The sequence below is a fragment of the Hesperophylax consimilis genome, chromosome 9 (genome assembly GCF_061612785.1).
Source record: "Hesperophylax consimilis isolate HC1 chromosome 9, BYU_Hcon_1.0, whole genome shotgun sequence".
In the NCBI taxonomy this organism is placed as follows: Eukaryota; Metazoa; Arthropoda; class Insecta; order Trichoptera; family Limnephilidae; genus Hesperophylax; species Hesperophylax consimilis.
In genome coordinates this window covers 39,293,114-39,310,466 of record NC_142844.1, presented here as the reverse complement: position 1 = coordinate 39,310,466, position 17,353 = coordinate 39,293,114, and the positions used below count along the sequence as shown (strand labels likewise).

The following is a 17,353-nucleotide window of genomic DNA, read 5'->3' as shown; positions in this document are numbered from 1 at the left end:
GACCTTGTTTGATTCTGCACTTCCTTGGACCCTGACTTCTCTAGCCATCGGATACCCGTCCGTAGCAGCATACTACTGTAATGACTACAAATCTTCATCAATCATTTCATCAACTTTGATTACAGTATATTCTAATTCTCTGCAATTTAATAATAACTTTCTTTTTAGGCTTTTAGTTAGAAAATTGCTCTGAAATGCGATTTCTGCAGGTTATTTTTTTATTAAATATAAATTAAACACTTTGTTTACCTAACTTTTAACTAATAATAATCTACATGCTTCAAAGCCAAAGGCTTCTTCATCAGGATAATTAAAATAATTTATTTTTTTTACCGGGGTTTCCCCCCGGTTATCCCCCCCCCTCAGGGACCAGTAGGTGGGCCCACACAGGTTCAGTTTCGGGTCTACAGATCCTAAATACAGCCCTGATAAATTCATTGCACATTATATCAGAGATTCTGTCATGGCCTAGCGCACAATGTGTTAGTGCAATATGAAAATTATTTTTTTAAGAATATTGAAAGATAAATATGATATAAAGCAACAAAATTAATGTGAATATCTGCTTTTTATCCATTCTAGAAGAATAAGTGTAGTGAAATAAGTATTGTAAATTTACCACGAAATATCTATTTACAAAGTGAAGTAATCTTGATAAATACTTTACAAAAAACATTGTTTTATTAAAAACTGCACATAGCAGATGTGTGTGCTAGGTCATCAGTATGTATCTCTCATGTAATTTGGTAATAAATATGTATGGTTTTAAGTCACTAGTTATTAATCTTAGTTCTAAGCCACTACATAGTAATAAATTTTAACTGTGAGAAGTTATATGTCTAAGTGATAGGGTATATATAGGTTATGCTACGTATCCATACGCGAGCCGAACCTCATCTTATTGGAAAGGACCGTAGCAACCGCAAATAGCGTGAAACGCCACATGCAGTTGCTTCGTTCCCTTCCCGTAATTCGTGACTCAGTTCTAATTTGTATACTTACCATAACTTACATATAAATTAAATTGTAAAGCACTCTTGAGGTGATTTGCACAAAAACGGCGCTACAGAAATGATCCAAACATTGTTTCTATTCTAAACTAACCCTTCGAAAGGGAATAAGTCTGCACCACATTCACACATGGCCGACTCTTAAAGGTTCCCTTTTGGGACTTCAAGCGACATGAGGGTGCGGGCGAGAGTCTTCTCTCGCCCGTACATCATCGTGCATATGTATTGCGCTTTAAGTATTCTCGATTATTGTGCATCATAAACATTAGGTTTAATTTCATATTATGTTTGTGTCAAATCCTGCAAACATAATATATAATTGAAAGAAGTAAATCAGATGCTCCGAAATGGAGAGCAGTGCTGGCAGGAGCAATGGAAGGGTTAGCGGAGAGAAAGGTATGGTAATAAAACAAGAGAGAGATATTTTCAAGTGTATTTATAAGAGACATCCACACATCGACACTTACGTTATATTGATAGAGCCCAGAGGGGGAAAAAGTTTATTACATAAAATGTAGGTGCATAAATTATAGATGATCAACGCCAAAGAATAACATTTGTATATTTTCTAAACGCTTTAGAAACACATATTACCAACATTTCCTTCTAATATAGTTGTAGGGAATTCTCGCACGGTTGATTTGGGAGCATCAGGTCCACAAGCTGCCATACTAATCATATTTCAGAACAGAACTGAGTTCACAAAGAAGCGGTGAGTAAAAAGCTAAACTGCCGCCAAGGTTTGTTTGTATGTTTGTTGGTATTCCAAGGGCATGACTTAGATTTATATGGCAAATGGCAATAATTAGGAATCAGCCACATATCAAGTAATTAATGGGATGGGATATTATTCTATGGAATGTCTACACGCACACATAATGTTCCATGTTCCTTGTTCACATATCCACGGGTTAAATGTTCAAATTATTTTCTAGCATCTACTTTTGGATAATTATTGTATAAAATTACAAATGATGATATTTATCTCTACTTTAAACTTACATTGGAAGAGAGTTCTACACTTTTATCTCAAATAGTACAAAACATGCTCGATGCTCAATTTACAGCGTATCCATTACAAAGAGTGTTTAATGTTAATTCAGGTTGATATAATGCACACAGAATATAGACGCATGTTGAACATCAGTTGGCCACAGTTCCACCGCCACTATCACTGCTTCAGTTTCTCCTTCCTCTGTTACACCGGCGTACAAATAGCACCTGCTCCAAGTAAACTGACAAATTTCATTTATCATATTTTTATTCTACTTAATAATTCATTTTCCAATAATTCTCGCCCAGAGTTTCATATGTATGTATATAATTATTTCTAAGTTGGCGATGTCTGATCGCATTCGTAACATGTAACATTTATAACATGCCATGTTCATGTAACAAACTAACCAACAGTACCCAACATTTCAATTCAAGTGAGAAGATTGAAATCATAAAAGGTTACGCAAATTGTTCGTATAAAAGATGTCCAATCCAATATTTTTGATGTTGAAAATAAAATTATAACCTAACCATAGACAATTTTCCATGCATTCACTTTATACACAAAATAACATATATATTTGAATAAATCCATAATAAAACATCATTGAGAGATGAAAAGAATAAACGATAAAATAAAATACATATTTTTCAGACAGGATGAATTTTCATACATACAGAAATTTACTTAGTAACTAAAAAAAAAATTAAAATTAGTGTTTTTTTTCCATTATAATATCTTAGAGAGTATTCATATTAAGACCACTGATAAATTTGCGCACTTCATAAAATATTAATGACACATTAATTAGAAATGGTGTTTGAAGACTTAAGTAGCGCGGGCCCAAGTTAGAGAACATGGTGAACACCTCTACCACTGCTACACTCAACTGGAACTGCCTGCGCTGATAGCCTCATGTCCTGTTACAACTAATGTAAAATTTTCCAAAATTGTTAATCTAAACAATTATCTGTTACTGAAACATTTGGGTCCAGTAATAATTAACCATAATAAATATGTTTTTGGCAGCAATTTCAGAATTTAAATTTAATTATGGTAAAAGATCACCACTCAGTCTTAGCGCAGATGAAGATGATCAGTTTGTTGTGTAACAAATATGTTGGGGTTGTGTTGTCCTCGCGTGGTTTGGAATTTAAAATGCGCAATTTTGTCTAAACAACTTTTCATTGTTTCCTGTACACAACCAACCCTTAATCTTAAATGCTCCATTTACTCCGCTGCAGAAACCTGCAAACAACAAAATACAATATTAGATCAGAGAAAACACAAATTTACAATAGTCATAAGATTGAATCGGTACCATCAGATATTGTTCTAAATCAATGAATAATCACTATTATTTGTCAATAACCTCTAGTGGAAGGTGTAGGTTGCAAGGATTCTTCTCATTTCATTTGCATTATTATTCATAGTAGGTACATACATGATTTTGGTAGCAATTTGCAAATATTGCGGACTCGTTGACTGGGTACAAATGTTCATACATTATTAGTTTCAGAATACAAATCTCGATTAAAAATACTTCTATACTAAACTCAATTGTTCATTAACTCCTCAGGCCTCTACTAGACTATTTCCGCTTTGCAATAAAATACAAATAAATGGAATATTTCAGAATGTATCCAAAAATTGAAAACTGTTTTTGAAATGTGATAAAATACACTTTCAAATTTTATAATTAGAAATAAACATATATACCTATTTCTGAAATTTTTAATGCAAATATTAAAATGACTACATTATTTTATAATAATAGACTAATTTTACTTGATTTCAATGAGACCATATTATGAGTTGTTCCCGAAAGCGAACAAATTAGCCTGTAGGGTTAAATATAATTGATAAATAAATAGTGTGTAAAAAAGTAGATGGATACTGATTGTGTATTGAATGAGGTCATCTACTAACTTTTTATTTTGTTGAAAATGTATCGTATTTTAAAAGTAATCAACGACAGTAAAATTAGTTTTTCAAAATCTCCAAAAATTATTAAGTTTTGAGCTTTCAAAGTGAAAAAAGTGGGTAAAACGTATGTAATGGGGTCGGTGGCATGACACGAGACATAATTCAGTACAATTCATAATTTATTTAAATGGCAGTAGTTGACACGGCCTTGTGCAGGCACAATTGGATATGTCCACTCCAGGAGCCGACATGCCAAGCCGCCATGGATCCAAGGCGTTGACAATATCTAACACGTAATACAGCTCCTTTGAGGTTTTTGCTAGCACCAGGCGCCATTTGACTCAGGGTCTGCCCTTCGCCACCTAGCACTTAACCTTTCAGCCGGCCGCAAACATTGACATTTCACACTTTGGTACTATTCAGTATTTTCCAAAAATTCCAAAAAGTTATGTCCTCAGCATAATCTAATCAAATTAGACTCAAAAGATTGAACAAATCAAAACACAGAATTGTTTATTGTATTAAAGGATCCAAATGTATAGCTTAGTTCCGAGTGAAATTAAAAGTGAACCTAGATAAAGCATATTTAAAGAAAAATGTAAAAATAAGTACAAGAAATGAGCAAAGTATACATTAAAAGTAAAAATGTACCTTCGTTTGGTATATTAGATCACATGAAGTGGAACTATTTTAGGATTAATAAATAAATAAAAATGACTGATCTTTTGTAAAAAATGTGAAATTTCATTGTAGAGAGGAGGGCCTCATTCTACACAAGATTTTCACCGGAATGTCGCTCACCTAAATCGTTTTTTTTTTTTTTCATATTTTCGTAGAAGGCTCTTTTGCAGAAACGCACAGGATCCAAGAATAGTGAATGTGGTGAAATAGTAAAGGAAATACAAGTACATGTTTGTAAATATAACGCATCAGAGGATAGAACGTACCACTGTGGGGGCTGATTCTGTGGCAACTACGTCAGGGACGGCGGCAGGTACTTCTGCCACCTCGCTTACTTTCTCCACCTAAAAATACACATTCATAAACGAGACATTCAATAAATCAATCAAAACACCAGTGTTAAAAGTGCTCAATCAAACATTACATTCAAATAATATTCAAAAATGAAATATTTTTATTCTTTATCAATAAGGAAGCAGTGAGTTAATGCCTTAAGCTTCTATCTGATTACCTTTAGCGCATGCATACTAAAATACAAAACAATTGAGACCATAATACAAAATTATCTCAATTTATCTTAAAAGTTATTGTAAGTCGAAGCAATTATTGTAAGTACAAGCAATTATTGTTATTGTTACCCAACAGAAATGCAAATACTCCTTCCAGAAAAATAATTTATAAAAAAAATAGTAAGATCCCACCATACTTGATATATATTCGTAGGTTCCTCTCAAATCAATGCTAATATGTTATCTTCATATTCCTGGTATGTGGTGGATTATGCTTGTAGGTATGTATTTAAAGTAAATAATAATTATTATTAATAGGAAACTCCATAACATGCAAAGCACTTCAGTATAATTTAAAGGTCTGTGGGGATCGGCACAGCAAAAATTATTACAAATGTGTGGTTTAGGAACCTAAGAAAAACTTTCTGGCACAGATTCCTTGCCTTCATATTGTAACAAATAATGTGAAGACTCTATTGGTAACTGGCAATAGGCCAAGAAAAGTAGTATGAAATACGTATCCAAAATGATAAGTCGAATAATAATTGCTCTAAAGAAAAGGATGGCAACTAATTACGGAAATTAGGGAAAAGGGAAGCAATTCAACCCAGGAAATAACTGTAAATGATATGACGCTGGTCCATATGATTTGAGATGAAGTAAAAGTAATTTAAAATTGCATGATAAATAGAAAAGGGGGGTAAAACTATTTTAACAATAAGTAATTTAATTTAAACACTAGATTCAGATTACACTATAAATACAATAAGATTGATTATTACAACACAACTATGATAATGACACCTGGAAATAAGATAAATAATGAAAGATTATGAATCGACGCATCTTGATGTTCTAAGAAGCATTCAAGAATAAAATGTATATATTTGCTGTAGTGTCCTGTGACGACGGGTGACGGTGAGGGTGACAGTGAGGGTGATGTTGAGGAAGGGACGGGAGGAATCAGAACATTAATGATTATTCTCACACGGTCTCTCACTACAAACATGAAATCTGCTAATCATGCAGAAACCATTGTGTTAATGAAACAAACGGACAACGGACAGGGGCGACGATGTTTAGTGCTCTCTCGACATGATTACTAGATTAATATTAGTTAATGTATCTCTAGCCAGCAGACACGCACAAACAAACATAATAGTTCCATTCACGTGCTATTCACCTGAGCTGATTCAGTGGGCGGCTTGGCTTGCTCGGCGTCTCCCGATGGCTCCACCGGAGCGGGTACTACTTCTGCTTCCTTGGCCTGTTCCGGCTCTTTGGGCTCTACCTCCTGCGGCGGAGGGACCTGCTCCTTGGAGGGCAGCTCCACGGTCTCGGAGCTGGGACTGTTCACCACCGTGTCAGGGAGAGAGTTCTCCGATAAGGGAGGCGGGAGGGATTCGGATACTGAAAGTTCTGTCATAGACTCCGGGCATGATTCGGGAGGCGGTGGGGGGGGGAAGGAGTCAGATTGGGGTTCCGCCGCTGAAACGTCCAAGTCTGAGAGGGCTCTCTGGAGAACTGGCGAGTCCATAGCGTTTTCAATTGTGGGTAATACGCTATCTACCGAGGTCGACACAGGTTCAGTTACGGCTTTTTCTATTTCATCTTCGGCGGAAATGGGAGCAGGTAAGGGAAGGTCATCCGGTTCGGGAATCTTTTCGACGGATTCGATAGTCTGAGGAATTTCGGAGTTTACGGGAACATCTGATACTGGTTCGAGAAGTTGGGAGGCAATAGGAGAAGATTGGACAGCAGAAACCACTTGGGCGGGTTTAATGACTTCCTCAACTACGACATCACTGGGGCTCGATGGAATTTCAACGGATGGGTTTGAAGCGGGAGTTTCTATGATTGAAGAAGGATCGGGCGTGATTATTTCACTAGGGGACACTACAGCAATGTTTTCTATTGACGGAGATTCACTTGTTTTAGTATCATCGCTGACTGGAGCAGGAGCTATCACGTCATCTAGAGAAGGAATATTTGCGTCACTTGCGGGAACATCCAACACCAAAGGCAGAGGAGCAATTTCATTAGGTAAAGCGGTAGGCAAGTTATTTACAGGAGTGATTTCACATACAGGGGCCTCCTCGAGGGCAGGAGGGAGGGAGGCTTCTACATCTACAACAGGCAGGTTGGCTACAGGGGTGTCTACTAGCGGTGCCATAGTTGATTCTGCAAACACAGTGAGGGAGGAGGGCGGAGGACACGAGGGAAGGGGGGGCGCCAGGACCTCCACGCTCCCGGCCACAACACAAACCTCGGGCTCGGGAACTACTGCGGGGGCGGGCGTTTCTTCCACGGGCTCAGGAGCCTTCTCGGAAACAATTGCTACTTCTTCGATTTTCTCAGCCACGACTACCGGCGCTGGCACTTCCACTTCGGCGGGAATGTTTACTACTTCCGGAACTGAATCTTCAATTTTCAGACCGTTGATTGGTAAAGAATCGACAGCGAGTGTTTCGGGCTTCTCTTCGGCTTTAGGAGTTTCGGGAACCTTGGCTTCGACTTCGGGAACCTTCTCGGCGACAATGGGCTGGACCTCCACGACGTCTCCCTTTTGCCTGACTTCTTCCTCCTTTGGCGTCTCAGGGGCGCTGCTGCCATTTGTCAGGGGTTCGGTCACCGGGGTTTCGGGGGCCTTGTCGTTGGCGCGCTCCGAGTCATCGCACACTGTCACCTCATCGTCCATGGCGGGGATCTCTGCCTTGATTGCGGCTGCGGCTACATCGCCGGCAGCAACCGCTACTGCGGTAGCTTCAGCAACCTGAAACAAATTATAAAAATATTTAACATTAAGATTAATTATTATTATTGTTATTGCTATGATTAATAAAAGGGGAAAGCTGAGAAATATTCAAAAGGTTAATGAATATCGATTTTTTTTATTTGAAACGTCTGGACCCAGTGAGACTATGGCTTCCCTAATTGGGGGTATGTTGTGAGGCTCAAGGTAGTGTGGAGGGGAAGGAGATGGGGAAGAGAAAGGCTCCCACCACTTTTTTTCAAGCATAGTTTCAATTCTGTAAAAAATGTTCAAAAAAATTCTGTAAAAAATTCTCAAAAATGTTAAAAAAAAAGTCAATTAATCTTAGTTTTAAACTGATAAACCACATGAGAATGTAAATTAAAATAAATTATCAATGGTCTATTTGGAAGAGTTCCTAATTGAGAATATAAATTTCCAGGATAGCACTAAGTGGAAAGTGGGTTTAAAATAATTCGGAGTGGGAATATACAATATACTCGAATATTCCTCAATAGTTACATTTAAAAGAGACCCCCAGTACATAAGTTAAATTATACGAAAACCATTCAAAATGAAGACCAATAAGTTTACATCAAAATAAAATAAAAAATAAGATAAATAATAAATGCACTGAATAAACTATTATTGTACGCGATCAGCTTCATTTGCAGAAGGTCTTTAATTTATTTCACATTGTTTAAAGTAAAATGTAAAGATAATTAAACTTTTGAACACAATCACTTGTTAATGTTAAAATCACAGATTGAGTAAAGCATCCACTGTACCTCGAGTGAACTCATGATGAGGGAGATAAAGAGAAGCGGCCGATCTAGTAGAAGATAGCGCGAACTAATGAAGACGAGAACAGAACAGATCGAGGGACCATGCAAGGCAAGGCGAGCCAATGTAGATGTAGGTGGGTTGCTTGCTTGGTGGGTTGCTTGCTTTCAGAGAGCGCTGGCGCAAAGTTCCGACGAACACTGAACATGCACTGCAGTCCGGGACCAATTTATATAGATTTTTTGACGCTGATTTATTTTCGCATTTTTAGTCAAATACTTTTTATCCGTATAGACGCGACGCAGTCGGCCAGCCTGGAGTATAGGGTTACAAGTAACAAGTTACAAGCACAGCCAATAGGCAATACGGCCGAGAATGTCACACACTTCGATACGATATAGTCGATAGTCCCGATATGCACCACCGATCGCAATCATACACAGCGAGATTGATGGAAGAAGCCGAACCTTGGCCGTCCGGGAACGGCAACCTTTGGGTGTCTTGATGGATGCTGACTGACAATTACTTTCTCAAGGCGATACTTAAATATGCAATTGATTGCTCCATAAATTGGATAATGCATCCGCCTCCGCATCCCAGACTGGCTGACTGGTTTCCTGTCGAAGTTTGGTTGTTGCCCCTACGCGGTGCGGAGCCCACTCTGCTCTCCCTAAATGCATCTTTCCACGCCCAGCATCTCTCTCGTCGAACCCACGATCGACATTCAATCGACACTTGCGAGACAATACAATAGCGAGGCAAGGAACTAGATACCAGCCTACTGCAAAGTTGGTAGCATATTTCATTGGGTTGTCAACACGCGCCACCCGAGGATCAACAGCAACACTTCCCTATATACCGTCTTCCTATGTACCGTTTTGCGTCGTGTTTTCGGGTACCCCAAGGCCGTTCTAAATCTAACACCAGATTCCATGTTTTTAATAGTCGAGTAGGTTGGTTGGTTGGGGTCTGTCATTGACGTAGCATGGAGACGAGGCGCGAGGACGCCCCTCCGAAAACCGCGCCGCAGCCGCCTACACCGAGGAGTTATTCATATTTCTGAACCAACAACCGACGCGCGACGGACTTCGCATCATACGATTGTACAGATATACATATAGAGGATGCGATTAAACGCTGGAATACTCGAGGAAAAGCTATTAGCGGAGATGCCAATTTCTTCACGGAATATCCAAGTCATTAAAAAAGTGGCCTTGTTGATATATTTTAATCGCTACAACGCATATCAGCAATTCGTGTATTTCAGATACAATGTGACCATCATACAAAATTAAAGGATTAAGGCGTTGGAAATAAATGAAACGAAACAATGTCATTCGCATTACGTAGCAGCGAGATCTGGTGAGGATGAAGTATGGTAAACTCCAGTACCGCACCCAGCCCCAGCCCCAGCTATGTTGTATTTCGATGAGAAACAAATTGGATAACGTATAAACAAGGCACGGATAGCAGAGCAGATAGCAGCTGTACGTAAATAAAGTCATACATTGTACATTTACAGAGCAGTATCTATTTCCTCTAAGGGCGTGGTTATCTGAATTCTACACTGAGCGACAAGGTGATATCGATGGGTTTATTGGAGTGTAAATCCTCGCTTCACTGAATTTCATTTGACCTTGAGTTTGCGGTTAACAAGTATTAGAGCTACTTTATTCTAACGAACAACTATCAATAACGTCTTGGATGGAGAAAACTGCGTAATGGCTACACGCGCGCATCTTCTGCAACGTAGAATTTGATATTTAAAATCAGCTGAAATATACGTCCTTGCGTTGCCAAAAACCTTGTTCAGAATGTTTATTTTGTCGAAAAAACAAATGGAAGAAAAGTAGCTTATGAGGCAAACATTTACTTATTAATCCAGCACACCAGTTTTGGAGGATTGCCCACAGATAGACTTAACACCCACGGGAACATTCCTACCTAATTATGTAAGATAAAATTAATTAAAATATTAACTACATGACAATGTTGAGAACATCGGCGTTATTTAGATAGATCGAATGCAAATGCATCCGGGGCACATATCATAAATACGATAGTAAACATTTCGGCGAGTATCGACACCCAAAACCATATCCAATTACGCAGCAGCAAGGTAAGGCCATCCAAATACTACACATAATGTATGTTATTCTATTGTGAATATTTAGTTACATGGTCATATTTGGAATGTTCAATGTGAGTCTCCTACAAAAAGTGTATTCAATACATCGATATCATTATTAATGCAACTACCAGTTACCAGTCATAATAATAAATGACAAATTAATTTTATGTTATTATCAACGTGTAATGAATATTGAAAGTAAAAACTTAACCATTCGCAAATTTGATTGTCAATATGACTTATAATCAATAACCAATCTTATTAACTTCAGTACAAAGATCACCTAATTAGAGTTATTTAATTTAATATAATGGTTAAGTTAGGTCTTGAACACAACACCTTAATCTGTCAATGCCCATATCTCCGTCCTGACCACGGAGGGTCCTCCGTGGTCCTGACTTTCAGAGGCGTGCGACGCATGAACTATAAAATATAAGTGCCAACAAATATCAAGACATCAATCCAAAAGCCCGAAATATTATTATGGTCACAATTGATTTCGTTTGCTCTTTTGACTGCAAAAAATATATTTGGTGTGTGATGAAAAATCACATGAAAAATCCGTATAAATATATTGTTGCGTCGCGTGGAATCAAACCAGCGACGTCGAGTCAGTCAAATTCATATAACACGGGGCTATGGAGGTCGGCTTGTTTATGTTGACATTTTAAGTGGTGATAGATGCGCGAATTTCCAAAATCAATTATGAGAAAAAAACTTGGCAAGGAAACGGGAACATATTTGTAGCGCCAGTGTTTACATTTTCTTTGGGTCATCATCTGAATACAAACGTCCCGAAATGAGGGAAATGGCGCAACTCGTAAAAAAAACTAATTAAATCCGGTTTGTTTTTTAGAACTTATCAACTTTGTTCACAGGAGGGCTTTAAAATCAAATAAATGGCAAGATAAAAATTCTAAAAATTGTATTTTTCATAAAACAAACATTATTAAAACAACAAATGACAGGTATTATTTATCTGTGTTTGTCCAGACAGATAGAGACAGGAACAAGAACTAATCTTGTTTGTGTGTACTTTCTAGCGGTGTCGATATCGGCAATATTACTTCCCTGCACCTAGCAGCTAGCAGCGTACTGTTTATCAGCCCAGTTGGCCTAGCTATCGGCTAGTAAGTGCCAGTACAGACTGTAGAGTACAAACTACGACAGACAGTACAAACTACGACAGACAGTACAGACTACAGACCTTGCAGCAAATAATGGCGGCCGATGGGACAAAACAAACACGAGCAGACAGAGGTGTGGAGGTGCGGATGGATAGCGTGTCTGGGTGGTAAGGGTGGGGGTGACTTGTCCCGTGGGGGGGAGGTCTGCGTATAATATGACGGGCCCGACATAGGAGCATACTATTAATCATAGGGGTGGCGTTGGAGAGCTAGGCAAATACTTTCAATACGCAATAACTCTGCGTCTGCGTCTATGCTAGGTGTGTACTAGCATACAAAAACCTGATTGTAATTAATTGCTTTATTGTGTGCTGCACAAGTATTCAAACCGATATTACATGTAAAGTTTGGTTTCAAATTTCAGGGCTTCAGTGCGGTACGTAATCATACAGCTTTAATATTAGATATACAATCACAGACTTACCTAGCCTGCTTCAAAAAGGTGGCAATCAATGAACTAAAAGTTATCGAGTCAATGATTTTTTTTAAATTTTTATTTGGTACAATATTTTTTACATTTCAAGTTTTTCAGTAATGTTGGCCTCACTGGGTGGCTTGCCCGTGCTGAGGCCTTCATTTTTTTTTTATGCTATGACATTTTGGTAATATTGTCTTTTTTGTTCTTTAATCCATTTTGTAATTTTGTTTGTGAATTTATTTTTATTTTCCTCCATTTTACTTTCAAGTTTTACACTGTTGAAAGCTTTTATATAGCATGGTATTGGTAGTGTCTCTGTCCAAAGCTTGAATTTACTGTCGGAGTTTTTATGTTTTCTTTGTACGCTTGTCTAACTGGTCTGTTAGTGTTATTTTGTGTATGTTGAATTTTTTTTTTGTTTCTGAGAAAACTGTTCGGAAGAAGACGAGATTCCTTCACATCCAATGGCCAAGATTTGAACCGAGCCCTGTAAACTGATAATATTCATCGTGAAACGTAAAATTGTATTCGGACCGCCACAGAGGAGTGAAATTTGTGAGATTGATCCTGAAGAGAAAGAAAATCACCAGGAAGACAATGTAGAAAGCGAAGGAATGACGTCAAAGAAGAAGGCTTAAATGTACCGCAGATGACAGAAGGAAATCTCAACATCGGGGTTACATCGATGGTGATGAAAGATACAGCGAGCGAGGGTATTGATAGTTTTAAATTCAATTTGCGACCTTTAGCATTCCGTTGACACAGGCAAACACAGCGAGCCCGAGACACTCGCCGGTATACCAAAGAGCCTGGGGGAAATTGAAAAGCACACAGCCAAAGTGTTATTACCACGGTGCCTGCATTTGTAACTCAACCCTTCGCAAACATGCTAACTTGTGTACCGAAAGGGGTAAAGAAACCCGAGGGGACGGAACCACATTAGACATAAGTTGTAACATGAAAGAAGTTTAAATTTCCTTTGTTTCGATTGCATAAAAAAACATCCGCGATGAAGGGCGTGCGTTCAGACATAAGGAGGAAAAGGGAAATTAATGTTACTGGAAATGACGCGCATGAAAAAAAAGTCGCTCGACTTGCTACTCTAATAACTCTAACTTGAGGTACACAGTTGTTTACACGTAACGCTTTCACGTAATCAAGGTAGCTACTGGCTTTTGAGATGCGAGTCCCAAAACTCAATACGTAATATTCATAATTCAAATTAAATAAATATCTATGGTTATGGGTTATTTACAATTATGCGTTAAGGATGTGATCATTGAATAAAATTATAGATAATTGTCCACCGTGCACTGTAGCTCTTCGGACATTAAAATTTATGATCTAGAAAATTTCCGTCGGTTTCAACGTACGCACGCAGGGGAACGCGTAATATATCTTATAATATATTTTATGAATAAATAATGTATCACTTGAAAATCCTACGAATTCTAGGGCCTGACAGATGACAACGCATTATTCAAGAGATAGCGAAGTATATTATTAAGTGTAGCGACAGATGAGACAGGAAATCACAAGAATACGAGATAAAGATATGACAAACGGATGTACACATATCTCAGAATATTACCACAAAATAACTTCTCAAATAGGTACGCCAAAGTAATTAATTTTGATTTTCTCTGTATAATCCGTCTTTAGGTAAAACACATTGTAAAATTTACCGATATATGCATGGTTATGATTGTATTCAACATTGCTAAAGCTTAAATATCTGTCACCGAGCGAAACGAGGAAGTCACGCCTGATAACGCACAATACCGTGATTCATAATAATAATAATCAGTATGCATATCAATTTCTTTGCCCGAGTTCAACTCTACCCACTGACAAAAAATAAATAAATATTTATTTTTGCGTTCCAATTGTATGAAGAAATAATAATACACTGTCCTTGGCCGAAATGAACAACCACTGTGAGAGTAGGGCTCTGACTTTTCACTTTATTATTTTGTTTGTCGATGTCGGTTTTATGGACTTTCCTGTGCCTCATAGAATGATTAAGACGACTGGGCAATGGGTATACGTGCGTCACTCCATCGATCCTTTTGTGGAGGGGTTGTCGCTATGTCAAAAATGTCGTCATGTCAAAAATGTTGCCTTATCTAATGTTGGAGAAAATGTATTCGGGCGACATGTTGGCCATGTTGGCGATGCTGACAGTGTCGGCACGTGCCACGAGCCATGCCCAAAGCGAATAAATGCGTCGTTCTCCTTACCGTACTCGGCCATCCCTGACCAAAACATGAAGGGAACCGCCCATTCATACAAATTATTAATCAACGTCAGATCCTCGATGAAACGTCCGAATAACTACACATAATCGCCGAGCAAACACAACCATTCATTAGGAGTCGTTCAATAGAACAAACGAGGTTTTCCGAGGAGAGATATGCATCAACACTTGTTAGCAGTAGTATAATTAAAACGAAATGAGCGTTTCCGATCTTGTACGATAAAAAAGTGCACACAGCTTTATAATGAAGTGGTCCGTTTAACATATTCTCCGTATCTTCATACATATCTACGAATTATTGTTTGTATTGGAATACATTATGATTCCTTGGTAACGATACACTGGAGACACCCACTCCCTGAACCCAACCCAAAGCGAGAAACGAGAGTCGTTTATTTGATGTCATTTTCACACGAATTTAATGTGTCAACTTTTTGTCGTATCACGAAGATAATACATTTTCCGTGTAGAACTATTTACTTTGCTCATGACTCATTTGGATAATGTATTATATAAATAACTGCGCAGCAAGTGGGGAAATTTTGACAACATAAAACTAATATTATCAGATAACGAAAGAAAGGTGAGAATATTAATTACATTTCCAACGAATATTTTGCATAAAAAACTGTAAATATATTTCGAACTGTTAAGGGAACGAACCCGAAACATTCGGACAGTATACTGTAGCAATATACCGCTAGAGCGGGTTTCCTGTCAACAGTGGAGGCAGGTGATAGAAGGAAAATAAAGAACAAACATTTAAATATTTAGATTGATCCAGTCGCCTTTTTTACTTTCCAAAAAATATTGGAACATGACTTTTAGTAACTATTATTCAAATTCGGAAGGCGAGTATGGGTACCGCCGCCCGGGGACAATCAACACCTCTGCCATTGGTCACCCCAAGTGTTTCGCTGCGTTTGGTGACTTAGCAGGGGTGCCCAGGTTTATGGGGGTGAGGATTGCTTGGTCTTGGTGGCGGATGCGTCTGCGCACCTACTGTTTGGCGGGCCGGATATGGGACTAGTTGAGCGAGATATTTTTACCACTCCAGCAGGACTCTCTCGACCCAACGCGTTGCACCGCAGAGGTAGGGACGAATTCAAATATCTGTCACTCATTAATTCATAAATTATTTTTCTCAGTGCCTCCTGCGTGGAGCTTATGTAAAAAAAGTTTATATTATCATTATGTATAATTTGTGTATCACTCTGTTAAGTGATTCAGTTAACAGAGTGATACACAAATATTCTTAATAAACAATAAATAAAATGAAAATTACGAGTTTCAGGTTATTTGTAAAGGCTAAAATGAAATTTCTAAAATCATACAAATAAGCTGCAACATAAATTATTAAGTACATTTTATCAGTCAGTCTTTTAGAATTAACGCAGGCACGAGACGCCCCTGCCTTTTAAATCACTGTACGGAATAATAGATGAAACAATGATTGCTACGCGGGATAGAGTGAAATGTTTCAAAAAGACGCAACACATGACGCGCAACCACCGGATACACACAGACTGTGTGTGTTCCTCATTTGCAATTATCATTTTATTGTGCTTCCAGTAGCCAGGGACAGGGGACAGGGGACTGGGGACAGGGGATTGAGGACTGGGGGTGAACAATCAGTAGGATCTCTGGAGCCTTTCACTGGCTACTCTGTCTACTTCCTACTTCCGCCCGCAACGGGAAATAGAGCCATCTACCAACACCGCTATCTGACTACCATCACCTCTGTCTCTATCTGTCCTCCAGTCGGCACTCAATTAATGCCCATTACAACTGTCAGAGTTGGGAGGCTAATTCAAATCATTTATTCTTTACAAAGCAGAAAATCTGTGTGATGAAGCAAAAACTCTCAAACTGCGAGATATGGGCGTCAAGAAATTTGCACCTTTTTTCTGCCTGACATAAATGTAACTCAATTAAAATATTTTCAGCTTGCAACATGATTTTCATCAAAAGCTTTGAAGAATTACTTACGACATATATACAGAGTGTCCGGGGATAAAGTGCTCAAACTTCGGGAGGTGATTCTACATGATAGTATCATGTACAAGTAAAAAAGATAAATCACTTTTTTCGAAATTCAACGCTTTAAGGTAGTTTCCGGTACAAAAGTGGAATTTTTTAAATGGAGAAACTAATATTGTTGTCTGGGAAAAACAACGGAATTTTGAAAAAAGTTATTTTTCGTTTTTACTTCTACCATCGTGTAGAATCACCACCCGAAGTTTGTGAACTTTACCCCAGAACACCTGTATAAAATGAGATTTTTTCTCCATATTATTAGAACAGTGCAGCGGGGTACCAACAGTAATTAGTCCATTAACCTAAATGAGTTTATCATATATTAACTGACGAAGAACGGAAGTTCTATTTTTACTGTCCTGTGTGAGAATGCACACAATCTTCGCTTCTTCCTTATCAAATTATCTTATAAGACCCTGTTCTGATGGCAATTCGGGAGGCAAGTGCATCCTGACGTATTATCCAGTCAATAAAGAAGTCGCTTTTGTTGTCACAAATTGCTGCTACTGTTCAACAGTAGTCAGACGCCCATATCGTGAATGCGACTTAACACATGCCCGACGTAGTACGGACTTTTGACGTCAGCCTCTGCGGCAAATACAATACATTGAGTTTGCTTGCAGCTAGCTCCAGTTTGAAAGGAATGTATGTATTTAATTAAATTA

At 38.2% G+C, this 17,353-nt stretch overlaps 1 protein-coding gene across 2 annotated transcripts in view; it reads right to left on the bottom strand.

Moving 5' to 3' along the window:
- Positions 1 to 1,429: 1,429 nt before the first annotated feature.
- The window catches only part of LOC149421338 (uncharacterized), an 83,985-nt gene continuing 68,061 nt past the window's right edge, over positions 1,430 to 17,353 (bottom strand). For both annotated transcript variants that reach the window (XM_089635958.1, XM_089635959.1), the window contains 3 exons: positions 6,307 to 7,896; positions 4,881 to 4,958; positions 1,430 to 3,255 (listed from right to left, as the gene is read on the bottom strand). In XM_089635958.1, coding sequence (XP_089492084.1) covers positions 3,238 to 3,255; positions 4,881 to 4,958; positions 6,307 to 7,896 — 1,686 coding nt within the window. In that variant the 3' untranslated portion in view covers positions 1,430 to 3,237. The remainder of the gene's footprint in view (positions 3,256 to 4,880; positions 4,959 to 6,306; positions 7,897 to 17,353) is intronic.